Source organism: Mesoplodon bidens, assembly GCF_964165515.1.
Source record: "Mesoplodon bidens genome assembly, chromosome: 18".
Classification (NCBI taxonomy): Eukaryota; Metazoa; Chordata; class Mammalia; order Artiodactyla; family Ziphiidae; genus Mesoplodon; species Mesoplodon bidens.
The window spans coordinates 20,012,251-20,027,968 of record NC_138175.1 but is presented as its reverse complement, the minus strand read 5'-3'; the positions used below and the strand labels follow the sequence as shown (position 1 = coordinate 20,027,968).

General features: G+C 47.0%; 1 protein-coding gene across 4 annotated transcripts in view; it reads left to right on the top strand.

Moving 5' to 3' along the window:
- The window catches only part of PHAF1 (phagophore assembly factor 1), a 28,930-nt gene that overhangs the window by 11,338 nt on the left and 1,874 nt on the right, over positions 1-15,718 (top strand). For all 4 annotated transcript variants that reach the window (XM_081217007.1, XM_081217009.1, XM_081217008.1 and 1 more), the window contains exons 5-16: positions 3,599-3,642; positions 5,466-5,545; positions 5,781-5,875; positions 6,708-6,805; positions 6,895-7,007; positions 10,625-10,758; positions 11,147-11,230; positions 13,353-13,435; positions 13,844-13,887; positions 14,515-14,558; positions 14,710-14,768; positions 15,395-15,467. In XM_081217007.1, coding sequence (XP_081073133.1) covers positions 3,599-3,642; positions 5,466-5,545; positions 5,781-5,875; positions 6,708-6,805; positions 6,895-7,007; positions 10,625-10,758; positions 11,147-11,230; positions 13,353-13,435; positions 13,844-13,887; positions 14,515-14,558; positions 14,710-14,768; positions 15,395-15,467 — 951 coding nt within the window. The remainder of the gene's footprint in view (positions 1-3,598; positions 3,643-5,465; positions 5,546-5,780; positions 5,876-6,707; positions 6,806-6,894; positions 7,008-10,624; positions 10,759-11,146; positions 11,231-13,352; positions 13,436-13,843; positions 13,888-14,514; positions 14,559-14,709; positions 14,769-15,394; positions 15,468-15,718) is intronic.

The window sequence follows — 15,718 nt, the reverse complement described above, 5'->3', positions numbered from 1 at the left end:
GGAAGCACCTTTACAAAGAGTCATTTGTCTTTAACTTGGTAAATCCACTTTAGGAAACATAACCCAAAAAGATTATGGGGAGGGTAATAATGCCAGATATTTACAGCAGGGCTTTTCATAGTAATGAAAAGCCAGAAATAACCTAAATAGACAACAGTGGGGGGTAGATAGGCAGCCTGCCATAGAGTTACAGCATGGTGAGGACAATATTATATATTTAGTGAGCACTTAGTACATGTTAGGCACATGGCTGAGTGCTTCCCATGCATTTCCTAATTTAATCTTAACAAGCCTGTAAGTGGTACTTCTTACTAATGAAATAACAGATGGACAGAGGATAAGTGGTCTAGCTGACACCAAGCTTTTAACCCTATGTTAACAGAGTGCGGTAACTGACCACTGGGAATAGAAATGGCTTAGGTTTGTTGATGAGTATGGGAAATAGATGTGACAAAAGCTGAAGAAAATAGTGTAAGCATACTATGCAGAAAAATGAGGAATGGGAAAAGAGATAGAATAGAACCTTCTCTCTGCCTTCTGTGGGGTCCCTATGAAGAAAGAGGGGCTGGGGCCCTGCCTGAGCCTCTGGAAACTGAGGAAGTAATCCCTCAGGTGCCCTTGGTTGGTACCAAGTCTGACCTCACCCATCTGCCTGCCCCTCCATCCAAGGGCTTCAGAAGCTGCTTCTCCCCGATTCTGTCTCCTGCAGTTTCCCCATCCTCTCACTCCCTGTCTATGAGAGAGCATTATGGAATGAGGCTTCACAAGTCACAGTCTTTACAGCCACCTGTCTTTTCCTTTCCTATCTTGGCTGCTGCCTTGTCTTCTCCTCTAGGGAAATCAAGGTCTTTCCCAGCCCAGAGGGTGGAAAACCATGGACTTCAGGTTTCCCCAGCTACTTGTCCCTATGGCCCAGCAAGCTCCATGGGTCAAAATCTGCTTGTTGATTCTGGCAAGGGACCCAGAGTGCTGACTGTCTTGGAGTCCTTCGTGTCACAGGTGCCACGCCATAAGTGTTGGTGTGGGCTGTTGGCAGGTGAATGATAGTGTCACAGCAAGAATATCCTGGAGGCCTACAGGGTGAGCGATGGGCAGCCCTTGGGGGATCGTTAGCCAGCCATAGTAGTAGCACTCAAAGAGGCAGAGTGCTTGCCTCTGCTATACAAGCAGGGATTCTGGCTGAGGTTTGAGGCCTCTGCCATCATGGGACCCTGGCCTCGGTAAAATGGCATACCAGTTTGGCATAATACACTGCCATGCCCAGGCTTTCTGAAGGTAGTGTCATGAATCACAGTTATTCCCCTGCCCTTGCATGACCTCTCTTGGCACCACTTTTCATATTTTTGAGCTTCATATTGCCCTTAGCTATCTTCATACCCAGCTGACTCCCTGACATGTGTTGTTACTTCCTCTGTGCAAACTAATGAGCCAGACCTCAAGGGGCTTAACTCAGTGGTACCAGTGAACAGCATATGCTAATAGTGTAGGAATGGGTAGATTGAAGTGCTACAACAGCCCAGCAGAGGGAGTGATTCTTAGCAGCAGGTAGGATCAGAATAGCTGCACTTTATAGTGAAGAGGTGCCCAATTTGTGGTTCAGTTATGATTCTCAAACAAAGTTAGGGACAAGTCTGACCAAGAATGAACTGCCTGTTATGTCTCTGTTCCTGTGACAATGCCAGATGCTCCTGTACCCAGTGTCCCACAGCCCTTTCTACGATGAAGCCCTGATTGTCAGGGCAAATAGACATTGAACCAGCTCTGCTTGTGCTTCTTCGATGGGGGCCAAACCTCCCAGCTGTAGGATACCAGATGGTGCTCCAGGCCTCAGCCAGCTATGCTACTGCCTGCCTAGCCCTTGACGCCATTGTCATAAAAGACTTCACAATGCTCATTACTTGGCATCGCTAGTGGCTGAGAGTTCAATACCTTTTCCTTTGTCTCATTCCTGAGTTCTTGACATTTCATCTGAGGCTGAACCTTTTGAAACTTCACAAGGGTCCTGAGGTTCTCCAGGTTTGACCAGATGCTCTTCGTTAGGGATACAGCTGAATATTGTCACACTTGACCTAAGCTAATGTAATATGACTTGTTTTCTAGTAGGATAGACCTCCCCCTCCATCTTTTTTTGTTTTTGTAAACCACAGTATTTTGAAGCTATTTTTGAAAGGGACTTGATTTGGGTTTTTATAATGCAGCAAAATATATAATAAAAGGAAGGGGGCTCAGTATCCCCCTTACATGTTACAGCCTTCACAAGCTTCATGAATTTGTTTCTGTGGAGGGTTTTACTGTCCTGTAGCATGGTATGTGCAATCTTTTATGTGACTCAGCAGTAGATGATATCTAAAAACCTGATGCAGAACATCCATGGACATCTGTTGAACAATCCACTAGAAAGAAGGGTAGGGTGAGTTTATGCTGTGTGTGTGGTATGGGTTTTTCTTCTAGAGTTAAAAATAAGAACAGGGCTTCCCTGGTGGCGCAGTGGTTGAGAGTCCGCCTTCCGATGCAGGGGACACAGGTTCGTGCCCCGGTCCGGGAAGATCCCACATGCCGCGGAGCGGCTGGGCCCGTGAGCCATGGCCGCTGAGCCTGCGCGTCGCGTACCGCAAAAAAAAAAAAAAAAAAAAAAAAATAAGAACAGGGGCTTTCCTGGTGGGGCAGTGGTTAAGAATCTGCCTGCCAATGCAGGAGACACGGGTTTGAGCCTTGGTCTGGGAAGATCCCACATGCCGCGGAGCAAGTAAGCCCGTGCACCACAACTACTGAACCTGCACTCTAGAGCCCATGAGCCACAACTACTGAAGCCTGCACACCTAGACCCTGTGCTCCACAACAAGAGAAGCACTGCAATGAGAAACCCATGTGCCACAACGAAGAGTAGCCCCCGCTTGCTGCAACTAGAGAAAGCCCTCGTGCAGCAACAAAGACCCAACACAGCCATAAACAAACAAACAAACAGACAAACAAATAAATAAATTTAATTTAAAAAAAAGAATCCGCCTCCCAATGCAGGAGACACGGGTTCGAGCCCTGGTCCGGGAAGATCCCACATGCTGCAGAGCAACTAAGCCCATGCGCCATAACTACTGAGCCTGCACTCTAGAGCCCGCAAGCCACAGCTACTGAGCCCATGTGCCACAACTACTGAAGCCCATGTGCCTAGAGCCCGTGCTCCCAACAAGAGAAGCCACCGCAATGAGAAGCCTGCATGCAGCAACAAAGACCCAACACAGTCAAAAATAAAATAAATAAAATAAATAAATTTATTTAAAAAAAAAGTAATGTGCAGTGCTTCAGGAGAATTTCAACTAGTGATATTTTTTTTTCTTCACTACTCTGTAAATGTCTTTTTTTTTTTTTTTTTTTTGCGGCACGCGGGCCTCTCACTGCCGTGGCCTCTCCCATTGCGGACGCACAGGCTCAGCGGCCATGGCTCACGGGCCCAGCCACCCTGCGGCATGTGGGATCTTCCCAGACCCGAGCGGACTCTCAACCACTGCGCCACCAGGGAAGCCCTGTAAATGTCTTTCTAATTAATCTTTTTCAACTGCAGAGCACTAACAGCTCTTAAACATTTGCTTTTTGTTTTTAGGTGATTGAAGTATATGACTTGACTAAAGTAAAGTTAAAATATTGGTAAGTTTTCTCCTGGTATGTGTCATAGGCTTGGTACACAGGGGCTTTATCTGCTACCCATATTAAGTTAGTAAAGGATTCCCATCTGCAGCAGTTCTGGGATTACAGCCTGGTGCCATGATTTCCTCCTGCAGCCTCCAAGTCTACTCAGTTTCCTGGGGAAGAGAAGGAAACCTCATTAAGAACACACTGTGTGTGAAACACTTCACATCTGTGACAATTTATTTAATCCTACAACAAAGCAGGACCTCAGCTCAGAGGTCTGTGACTGTCCCCTGGGTCATAGCTGCCCTTCCCTGCACAACCTCTTCTGGCACCTCTTTATGTGTTCATTACCAACAGAGGCAGGACAAACCAGATACATCTGACTTCAAGCCCTGTGCTAAAGAGAATGCCAAAAGGATTACTATTTGGGGGGCCAAAATCTGCTTTTTAGAATGAAAATGGGATGTATTTGTGCCTGTATGATGCACAAATATTTGAACCTCCATTATGGTAAGGCGCTGTGCTGGCATCTAGAATATTCTGTTCAGTAAGCTTCCTTAACAGGCTTACCTTCTCAAGGGTGTGTAAGGGGTCAGTTCCTGGGCTGGCTCAAGCAGTGTTTGCCAGTAGAGAAGTGGATAAAGCAAATGCATAATAGCACTGACCCCTGCAGATTCTGATTGTCTTTTAGTCTTGTTGGGGCCTTCTGTACCTCAAGGTCTGGCTTCTCTTTACCCTCTTAAGAGACAGTGGTAGGTAAGAGTGAGGGTTCTAGAGTCAGGCTTCCCTGGGTTTGGGTTATGACTTCTTCATTTTATTACTCTGTGAAATTGGGCAAGTCACTTAACCTCTTTGAGTTTGTTTTCTCATCAGAGAAATGAAACCAATAATCAGGTTGCTGGGTTAGGAAGATGACATGAGATAATACTGGTAAAGCATATAGCACAGTGCCTGGTTAAAAACAGAGGTTCCAGATGCAAGCTATTATATATAGCAGATAGACAACAAGGTCCTACTGTATAGCATGGGAAACTATTTTCAGCATCCTGTATTAAACCATAATGGAAAGACTATGAAAAAGAATGTATATATAATTGAATCACTTTGCTGTACAGCAGAAATTAACAGAACATTGTAAATCAACTATACTTCAATAAAATAAATTTTTTAAAAAGCAGAGGTTTTCCATAAGTGATAATTTTTTTTAAAGTATTCTTAACCTTAAACATTTTCCTTAAAGTTGTAAATGATTTATCTTCATGCTCATTATCTGAAATCATACACCTTTCTTTGCTCCCAAGCCCACCCCCCTCCCAGGTATTTTTCCTTTGCTTGGGATCCATTCCTCCCCATCCACATACCTGTTCACCCAATCCATGAGTGCTGGTTCTTCTGCTTGTTAGGAAAACAAGCTGCCTCGCTTGGCTGAACCCTTTTAAGACATTCATCCATTTTTAAGAAAGTTACTTTTCAAGCCAAACTACTAGTATGCATCCTGGGAAAACACATTAACGGTGTCTATTTCTGAGTACTCTTTATCCAAGTCCAAATGCCATGGGGCTGAGGCCGGATTTATTTCTTTCTGAACTGGCCTGGTGGCCACAAATGTCTTGGGAGGTCCTAGAGGACTAATTCTCTATATCAGCCTCAGGAGAATTGACTATTTATGACCTCATTTATTGTCTCTTATTTAGAAGTTCTATAGTTAAACTTTTATTTTGATATAATAGTAGACTCACCCGCCTGTGTTTTAAGAGTAACTCTTCCAGCCACCATCTCTAATGATCTGTGAGCCCATCTTGCAAAGCCTGGTATTAAAAAGTATCTCTGTTTTTCAGTGGTGTGCATTTCAATTCTCAAGCCATAGCTCCCACCATTGAGCAGATTGACCAGTCTTTTGGTGCGACCCATCCTGGAGGTAAGCCAAGTCCATTTGATTCCTCTGGTCATCTGTAGCCATGTTCCTGTCAGATTTGGGGATTGGTACTTGGGTGTGAAGGAAAGCTCTTCCCTCTTGTTTTCAGTCTAGTGGGTCAGTTCAGAAATGAGACACAAGGAAGGTGTTGCCAGCCATTACTCCCTGCCAGGCTGGTTTGTGTTCGCAACTTCTGATGCCATTTAACCATGCCGTTTTCTTCTCCCCGCTCCCACAGTGTACAACTCCGCTGAGCAGCTCTTCCATCTCAACTTCAGAGGACTGTCTTTCTCTTTTCAGCTAGATTCATGGACTGAGGTTCCCAAGTACGAGGTTAGCCTTTCTCTTTCCCTGATATTTATTGGCCGGTGCCCAGGTGATATGGGTCAGCAGAGTACCATTGGAGGAGGCTGGATAGGTGCTCTTTCTTTGGTTTCCTGATCTCTGAGGTCTTCGGAGGCCAATGGGGGGTACAGTGGGGGAAGCTGATAGAACAAAGCCCAGGCTGGCATTCCCAGGAAGAGGGCACTTCCACCTGAAGAGTGAGGTCGAGCTCACTTTGCAGAGGTAAATCCATGTCGTGTGCTTTAAAACTCCAAATCACCACAGTTTTTCTTAATGGCCTGGAATTTGAGAGAATTCATCCTTAGGCAACAGCATCTTTAGTGTTATGAAATGATAGCTTTTTGTAAGTTTTACATTTTATTAAAGGAGGCATTTCTACATTTTCTCCCTGATGAAGGAATGAAAAACTAAGTAAAATTAAAGATGAACTTGCATGATTAGTTCAATTTATTGACCTGGAGACAGGTTGGACTGTGTGCTTTGACCTGGCCAGTTCTTTTTTTAATATCAAGAGTTTTAATAATCTTGATAAATAAAACAAGCGAACTTCAAAGTTTCTCAGAAACCACAGTCCCATCTTTCTACACTGTAGGTAACCATACCCATTTTTATAGATGAGGAAATAGATACAGAAAATTTGTACCAGGTAAGGCAGTACCAGTAGCAGAGTTCTATCTGAAACTGAGATATTCCTATTCTAAATTCCTTACTTCCATGACCTGACCAGTTCTCGAAGACCATGAGTGTCGGGAAAATGCCAGAGCCTGAGTCGCGTGGCCCACAGTGTGCTTTTATTAAAATACTTGTCTTGTGTTTGCAGCCCAATTTTGCCCATGGTCTGGCTTCTCTCCAGATACCCCACGGAGCAACTGTGAAACGAATGTACATCTACAGTGGAAACAGCCTACAGGATACCAAGTACGTGTAGGGGAGCACAAGCTTCATGCTAAGGCCATGGGCTCCCTGGGAGGGAGGGCAAAGCCTCTGCTCACTGTGCCTTCCCCCAGGGCTCCCGCGATGCCCCTGAGCTGTTTCCTGGGCAATGTGTACGCTGAGAGTGTAGATGTTCTTCGAGATGGAACTGGACCCTCAGGTTTACGACTTCGCCTACTTGCTGCAGGTCAGTTACTGGCTTTGGGGTGGTGGATTCTCCATTATATCCTTGTTGTGATAGTCTAAGATCCCACGTCCTTAGGATAGTTGGTAGAAGACAAATGGTGCTGATGTTTATGATTAAAAGTTTTCATTTAAATTTGTGAAGGGACAAGACAGCCTTATTTTGAGCAAATCTTAATAAACGGCAGTAAAACTTCTTCCCTTGGCAGGTACATCAGCCTCTGTGTACTTATGTAGCTTTGCAATGGTTCCTACGTCCTGGAGATATATCTTATGGGCTCAGTGTTGTATGTTGTCTCGTTTTCCACCCGTTGTGCTCATTTCTCAGAGTAGACTGGCAAGAGGAGCTTGTTGAATTGTGGTTTAGCCATACCCTGCTCAGTTTTGCTGACTGTGAACAAAAAGAGTTGCTGCCTTCAGTAGCTGGTCTCTCCAGGATTCACGCCTCATCTTGTGATTTTCTTGTGTGGACAATCTCAACTCCTTTGGACCTTTGGATTATACTTAGTGGTATCGAGATCCTCCTGTGTGTAGTTTGCCTCCATAAAGATGGCCTGGGGACTTTGAGCTCCATGATGGGGCTGTGCCTTAATGGAGTTCATATTCTAACCAGTGTTTGTTTGTAAGCTGGGGTCTTGCATCAGTCTCTGGGGCATCCATTCTCAACCGTTTAGAATCTGGTATATAAACTGTGAACTCACTCCCCTGAACAATTAGATAGTTCACAGCCTCCAGGTTAGAAATTTCTTTTCTTTTTTTAAATAATTAATTATATATATAATTTTTTAAAAAATAAATTTATTTATTTTTTGGCTGCGTTGGGTTTTCACTGCTGGACACAGCCTTTCTCTAGTTGCGGCGATCGGGGTCTACTCTTCATTGCGGTGCACGGGCTTCTCATTGCAGTGTCTTCTTTTGTTGCGGAGCACGGGCTCTAGGCACACGGGCTTCAGTAGTTGTGGCTCGTGGGCTCTAGAATGCAGGCTCAGTAGTTGTGGTGCACAGGCTTAGTTGCTCTGCGGCATGTGGGATCTTGCTGGACCAGGGCTCGAACCCGTGTTCCCTGCATTGGCAGGCCGATTCTTAACCACTGTGCCACCAGGGAAGTCCCAGAAATTTCTTAAAATGTGGTCTTCTAGCCATGGCAGAACACCAGCTACTTAAAGGAGCATTGCACTTGAGCTGTAGTTTTTGAGAGAATTGAGATGTGGTAAAAAGGTCAAGCAATTTAGGTCTGTCTTCTCAGGAGGATTGCTGCTTGAAACAGCAGGATGGTCAAGGATGGTGTGATTATCCCAGGTGACAGCAAGAGGAGGCTGTTGAGAGTAGGGGGTCTCAGCCAATTCTGACTGCCGCCCTGTACAGGACACTCCTAGAAGTCACATCTCACCGCTTACAGGGTCAGTGGGGAAAACACTTTAAGTCAAGGCATCACTGAGTTACTATCCAACCCAGTACTCATTGAGAGTTTCCTTTGGCAAGCAGAAGGGTAGCTTATCCTGGCCAACCCATTTCTCACATCTTTTTCCTATGGAGTGTGGCTACAGTAATGCTTTTTTTTTTTTTTTTTTTTGGCGGTACGCGGGCCTCTCACTGTTGTGACTTCTCCCGTTGCGGAGCATAGGCTCCAGACGCGCAGGCTCAGCGGCCATGGCTCACGGGCCCAGCTGCTCCACGGCATGTGGGATCCTCCCGCCCCAGGGCACAAACCCATGTCCCCTGCATCGGCAGGCGGACTCTCAACCACTGCGCCACCAGGGAAGCCCCCACAGTGATGCTTTTAACATGGAAAGTCCATTCAATTGTCTTGATCCCCACAATAATTTATAGAATGACTCATTCCAGGGAATCAAACTAAAATAGTCTCCTAAAAAGAACTAAGGGTAATTTTACCTGAGGAGGCTTCAGGTAGAGTGAGACAAGAGAGGAGGCTCACCTGTAAAGGGTGTCTCCCCTGTATCCCCACCTGGACATTCACAAGTATCTGGTACTTGGAGACATGGGCACACAGTCCACCTTGACAGGACTTTTGGTGGGTTCCATAGGTCACCCAGGCTTGCCTAAGTGCAGGATTTATAGACAGAGGTTAATGTAGACTGTGGTTTTTCCCAGGACCTAGTTAATGTACACACAGTTGTGTGTGTGTATGTGTCAGGAGTGGGATTTGAAACAGCTCTTATTTTGCCACTCAGTTTATACGTGCTGTGACTTAAGACTCTTGGGTTAGTTGGAGAACTCAGTACCTCTTTGTTTCAGATTTTGGATCCCTGAAGTCTTCTGCATATAACAAATGGATTCTTATACAAGAAAGAGCTTTGTCAGCTATAAAGCCCTGTGTAGAGGAAGGTGATGGTGGTGGTTATCATGGTACCAGGAATTGCAGTCCTTGGATTCTTGGCTTCCTTTTATAATTTTGAGCAAAACACTTTGTCTTCTCATCCACAGAATGGGGGAAATTTTACTCTTGGTGTGTCTGTTGCTATTCCGCAACCACTTCTGTATATGTGTGTGTTTAACTAGAACCATTTCTGAAATATATTAGACAAAGTCAGGGTTGAAAGATTCTTCCCAATGAAGAAACTTCTGGCAAATCAGGTTTTTTTTCTTTCTCCCACTTGCCTGGTTTATCTCTTTTGAGTGTTTGTGGGTCTGGTGTTTGTAGAATTAGGGAGTTAAAAGTTAGTGTTTGCTTTGCTCTTGGCTCTTTTATAGAGTGATCTTCAGGTCCAGTCTCAGGTTGGGGGTTACCATTGAGAAGTACTTCTTTTTTTTTTTAATATATATTTTATTTTTATTTATTATTTTTGGTTGTGTTGGGTCTTCATTGCTGCACGCAGGCTTTCTCTAGTTGCGGTGTGCAGGCTTCTCATTGTGGTGGCTTCTCTTGTTGTGGAGCACAGGCTCTAGAATGTGGGCTTCAGTAGATGCAGCATGTGGGCTTAGTGGTTGTGGCTTGTGGGCTCTAGAGCGCAGGCTCAGTAGTTGTGGCACGTGGGCTTAGTTGCTCCGTGGCATGTGGGATTTTCCTGGACCAGGGCTTGAACCCGTGTCCCCTGCATTGGCAGGCAGATTCTTAACCACTGCACCACAAGGGAAGCCCCGAGAAGTACTTCTTAACGTAAATCCTTGTATCTTGTCAGGACCTGGAAAGTGGCAAGAGATAATAGCACCCATTTATATATTTCCGTAGCACCTGTGCTGCTGTTTATTGTACCACAGTTGTGTGATGGTCTGATTGAAATCGTCATGCCATAAGCTCCAGTGTGGGCAGAGACTGCACCTATTCTGCTCATCATTGTTTCCTCAGCATCTAGCAAAGTGTCCTAGCCCATGGTGTCAATGACTGAGTATTTGCTGAGTCAGTGAATGACTTTTCTAGAGCTCTGTATCACTTTTGTGGGATTGAGTGAATCTCTCACATTATTTTGAGTAGATAGTGATCTCTTCTAGCATCTCAAGTCCTGGTGACCTGGTACTTCAGCTTACATGCAGTCTTTCCCCTCAGCCAAACCTGATAATGCAGCGTGCAGCCACTGGCCTTTCTCGGGCTCCCAGGACCCTGGGCTGCAGGGTCACAGGCGCTGACTGGGAACCTGACCACCTGTACCTTTTTCTCTCCAGGTTGTGGACCCGGCTTATTAGCAGATGCGAAGATGCGGGTATTTGAACGCTCAGTGTATTTTGGCGATTCCTGCCAAGATGTTCTTAGCATGCTTGGCTCTCCACACAAAGTCTTCTACAAGTCAGAAGACAAGGTAGGGAAAATGTGTTTATAAAGTGAATAGGTGGTGTCTCTCTCTCTCTCTTTTTTTTTTTAATCAACTTTAACTTAATACTGAGTAAATGTAAACTGCTGTTTTCCCATAGGACCTGCTGTATTAAAGCTGATGGAAAAGTAAATTGAAAGCTCTTTTCTGACCCCTGTTGGTCAGATTGTTCTGCCTTTCCTTGGAGACCAGGGCGCAGTCTATAGTCAACCAAATCTGGCTGGGTTGTTCGGCACGAGCATGTGGGACTCCCACACTCTTGCTTCCCCAACAGATTAACGTTATACAAGAAACACAATTTGTAGACTCATTTAATCCAATAATTAAATGTATTAAGGGGTTGGATTTTAATTCATTGTTATTTTTTCCCCAACAGATGAAGATTCATTCTCCTTCTCCTCATAAGCAAGTTCCATCGAAGTGCAATGACTACTTTTTTAACTACTTCACTCTTGGAGTGGTAAGTTGTGATTCCTTAGAGAAGCATTCCATTTCTGTGGGAGTGTGCAGTGCCCCTGGGCATACCTGTGTGCATACATGCAGCTTTAACCATGCCTGGCTGCAGGAAACCTAGCCCTAGCTGGCTTTACCAGTGTCGTCTTGCATTGGCATTGGTACCCCCAAAGTAGACCTTTCCTGTCACCACCATTGCTGAGAAACACTGGGTTCTCTGGTATGTCTTTATTTCTTTTCGGAGGGAAACATGCTCCACAAGTAGAGGCTGCAGGAGTCATTCAGGTTAAGATGTTTTGGGAACTGCTGTTTCGTAGAGCATAGGACCCTCTTCTGGAGACAAAAAACAGGTAGACAAAAAAGGCTTAAAGTCTGGGAGTGTGCTTATGTATTTTTAGGGGATCGCCCCAGAGGCATTGCTGCAGCCCTGTGCTCTGGACGTATGGTGCTGAATGGAGCTGTGGCCATCAGTGCTGACAGTCCAGCTGTAGATGTGTGTGTGAGAGAAATGATAGTGTAAAGAAAACTGCACCAGCAGGATAGAGCTCAGAGGGCAGGGCTAGCCTGGATATTGGGTCTTCTAACCTTTCAGCTTTCTAGGGCCTGGGACCCTGAAGCAGCAAAGAAATGGTATACTCCAGAGAGGGAGAAAGGAGGACTGGGTCTGCCAGTGTGGAAAAGACCAAAGAGGAGCCAGGAGTAGCAGGGGAGAGACAATGGGATCATAAACTCTTGAGGGTAGGATGGTGGCAGGAGGGAATGGCACTGTTGTAAGCTGAACCTCTTTTTTTTTTTTAATGTTTATTTCATTTATTTATTTGGTTGCACCGGGTCTTAGCTGCAGCAGGCAGACTCCTTAGTTGCAGCTCGCCAGCTCCTTTAGTTGCAGCACGTGTGCTCCTTAGTTGTGGCTCACCGGCTCCTTAGTTGTGGCAGGTGTGCTACTTAGTTGCAGCATGCATGTGAGATCTAGTTCCCTGACCAGGGATCGAACCCGGGCCCCCTGCATTGGGAACGTGGAGTCTTAACCACTGCGCCACCAGGGAAGTCCCAAGTTGAACCTCTTTTTGAGTTCAAGGGCCAGTGATGATAGGTATCAGGGAAGATGGAGTGAATGGACCAGCCCTGATGGGACATGGTGTGGCTGTTGGTGGAGGGCTGGAGTCAGGGGTAACCCTGGGGTCTCAGGCAGAACAGCTGACAGGATTGAACCTGAGAAGGGTGTGGCGGGGTACGAAGAGGTGTTTGATAGGCAGTGTCAAATCCAGATCTGAGTCCTGGCTAGAGGCTAGCCTTTACTTCAGTTCCAAGGGTTGCTGACTTCCACAGAGAGGGCCTGTGGAAGCCAGAAGGGTCTGGCAGGTCATGGCATTCAGAATAGCCAGGTGCCTTGAGTCCCTTGAGAGTCAGGTGGCCCCTGAATCTTCTTGTTAGCCTGTAAGCCAAAATCTGTGCTCGGTTACCTTTTTTTTTTTTTTTTTTTGAGGTATGCGGGCTGCTCACTGTTGTGGCCTCTCCCGCTGCGGAGCACAAGCTCCGGACGCGCAGGCTCAGCGGCTATGGCTCACGGGCCCAGCCGCTCCATGGCATGTGGGATCTTCCTGGACCGGGGCACGAACCTGTGTCCCCTGCATCGGCAGGCGGACTCTCAACCAGTGCGCCACCAGGGAAGCCCTTTTTAACATCTTTTTAAAAATGTGGAACACTTCATGAATTTGCATGTCATCCTTCTGCAGGGGCCGTGCTAATCTTCTCTGTATCGTTCCAACTTTAGTATATGTGCTGCCGAAGCGAGCACTCGGTTACGTTTTTTTATCAGGTGTTTTTGGTCAGGAAAGATATCCCTGACCGTGTTTGAGTTCGCAAGCAGTGGGAGCTGTAGTCCCTTGTGCCTTTTGGGCCTATTGGTACAAGGTTTGGAATGACGAGGCCTGTAGATGGTTCGGTGTATGTCGTCATCCCTTCACACTCAGCCTCAGCTGTCCCCTTGATTGTTATTTGGGAGAAAGCTGGTCCCCAAGGGCATCCCCATTGTGGAGTGAGTGTCTCTAAGTTGGACATGCCCTCAAAAGCCCCCTGCCCTGCCTCAGTAACTTTCCCCACTTGGGCATCCTTGTTTTCTATCCCAGGACATCCTCTTTGATGCGAATACACACAAAGTGAAGAAGTTTGTCCTACACACCAACTACCCTGGACATTATAATTTTAATATGTGAGTATACCTGTACCTGCCCCTCCAGCAAAGAGAGCTTGTGGCTTTGGATGTTTGCTATTTCATGGAAAGCAAACATTTCCTGAGTGTTGGCTCTGTTCCTGGTATAGTACCCATTACCTTATATCTCTCCATTTATACCCATTTTACAAATAGGGAAATAGATTCAGAAAGCTTGGCCTCTTATCTGAGGTGATAGGGTCTTCAGAGCCCCCAAGCTGTGCCCTTTTTGGTTTGACTCCAGTGCCCAAATCTGGCCTCTCCCAGGGAACACTGTGTCAGGCCCAGAGCCAGGGCTTTGGGCAAGTGTGCTTGATCCTGTTTTTCCTGGGGTGCAGAGTTGAGATGTGGGGGTGGTCAAGGCCTCCCAAGGGGTTCAACCTTTACCCATCTGCCTTCTCTCTCTAGTTATCACCGCTGTGAGTTCAAGATCCCACTAACCATAAAAAGAGGTGAGTAGTCAGTGTCCTCAGGGTAAGGAAAGGGTTTTATTTTTTTTATTATTATTTTTTCTTTTGCGGTACATGGGCCTCTCACTGTTGTGGCCTCTCCCGCTGCAGAGCACAGGCTCTGGACGCGCAGGCCCAGCGGCCATGGCTCACGGGCCCAGCCACTCCGCGGCATGTGGATTCCTCCCGGACCGGGGCACGAACCCGTGTCCCCTGCATCGGCAGGCAGACTCTCAACCACTGCGCCACCAGGGAAGCCCAGGAAAGGGTTTTAGAATCTATCTCTCATGATGAGAAGAGATGATGATCCGAGAAGAGATGATGATCCAAGCAGAGAGGGTGGCAGTGGTTGGGTTTGTGGCGTCTTTGCCCACCTGCTTCTGTCCATAGCCTCAGCTCCTCTGGGTTGGGCTCTGTGTTCTGGGGGCCACAGTGTTCTTGGTCTGTAGTCTCCTGGAGGCCCTCAAGGTCTTATCCTGTGACCACGGGATTGCTGGTTTCCAAACTTCAATCCCAGTGCATAGGGTGGCTAGGGCTGGGGTTACAGGTGGGCTGAGACATCTACCTGGGCAGGTGTGGAACTGAATCCGGGCCAGGCCAGATACCAACCACCCTGTGTTCTCTTTTCAGAAAACATAGATGGTCAGACAGAAACATGCACGACCTACAGCAAGGTAAGCTCCTATTTTCCCACCTGATGTAGTCTGAAAATTAGGTAGGCATGAGTCTGCCAGAAGTCTGGGTTCCCATGTCCTTTGGGCTAGCCATTTGTCACGGGTAGGGTCAGGTCCCTGCTAATCCCCTGTCACCCCATCCCTCTTGCAGTGGGACAACATCCAGGAGCTCCTGGGCCACCCTGTGGAGAAGCCTGTTGTCCTGCACAGGTGAGCGGGAGGTTGCGGACTCTGATCACCCCATCCAGCTCCTCACAGCCCAGAAGGCCCAGGGAGCCCTAGCAGTGGGTATGGCTTAATGAGAGAAACGACAGAAATTTCTGGTGTTGCCACAAACATGCTTCCTGCCGCAACCCTGCGTGTTAGGACTAGGCCAGCTGTACTGCATGTTTACTCACACCAGAGAGGCTGCCCCTTGGGATAGCTCCCCCCTCTCCCACCTACCTCCAAGTATGGGGTCCTTTTCGCCTCTAGTTATTCAGAAAGGGGGGCAGTTTTGACTAGCTGTCCTCGGCTCCCTTTTCCCTATCAAAGCTGCTACCTGCTTTAGTTCACAGCCCAATACCTGGTTGCATCCTGCCTGAGGCTCCCTCTCCCTCCTGACTTTGCACCACTCCAGTCCAACTGCATGTTAACTTTCTGTGCCAGCTGGACTGTGTAGGATTTGGTGCTTGAATGAGGCCCATCACTATGCCTAGGACCTCAAGGGCCTGTGTGGGAAACACTCACAGCCATGAGGGACCACTGGCTGATAGCCCCCATCCCAAAAGGAACCGGATGCCCTGCCTGGCCTTGGCCTCTGTCTGCCCCTCTAACTGTGGCTTCCCTGGCCTCAGGTCCTCCTCCCCAAACAATACCAACCCATTTGGCTCCACATTCTGCTTTGGTCTTCAGCGGATGATCTTTGAGGTAAGCCCTGGGGGTTGAGTGGCCGGTGGTCATGGCAAGTGATTGAGAGGGAGATTGGGGAGGGCCTGAGGGCCCTGCTGGGCAGGTTAATCCAACAAGATGAGAGGAAATGGGGATCCCACATTTATATTTGAAAATGTGAGTACAATAGGAAAGGTAACCACAGGGCAAGTGGGGCTCAGTCCGGGGGTGTTGGGGGCCTTTAAATGCCATGTGAGTGAACGTGCTGTGGGGTGAGTGGCTATAGAGGC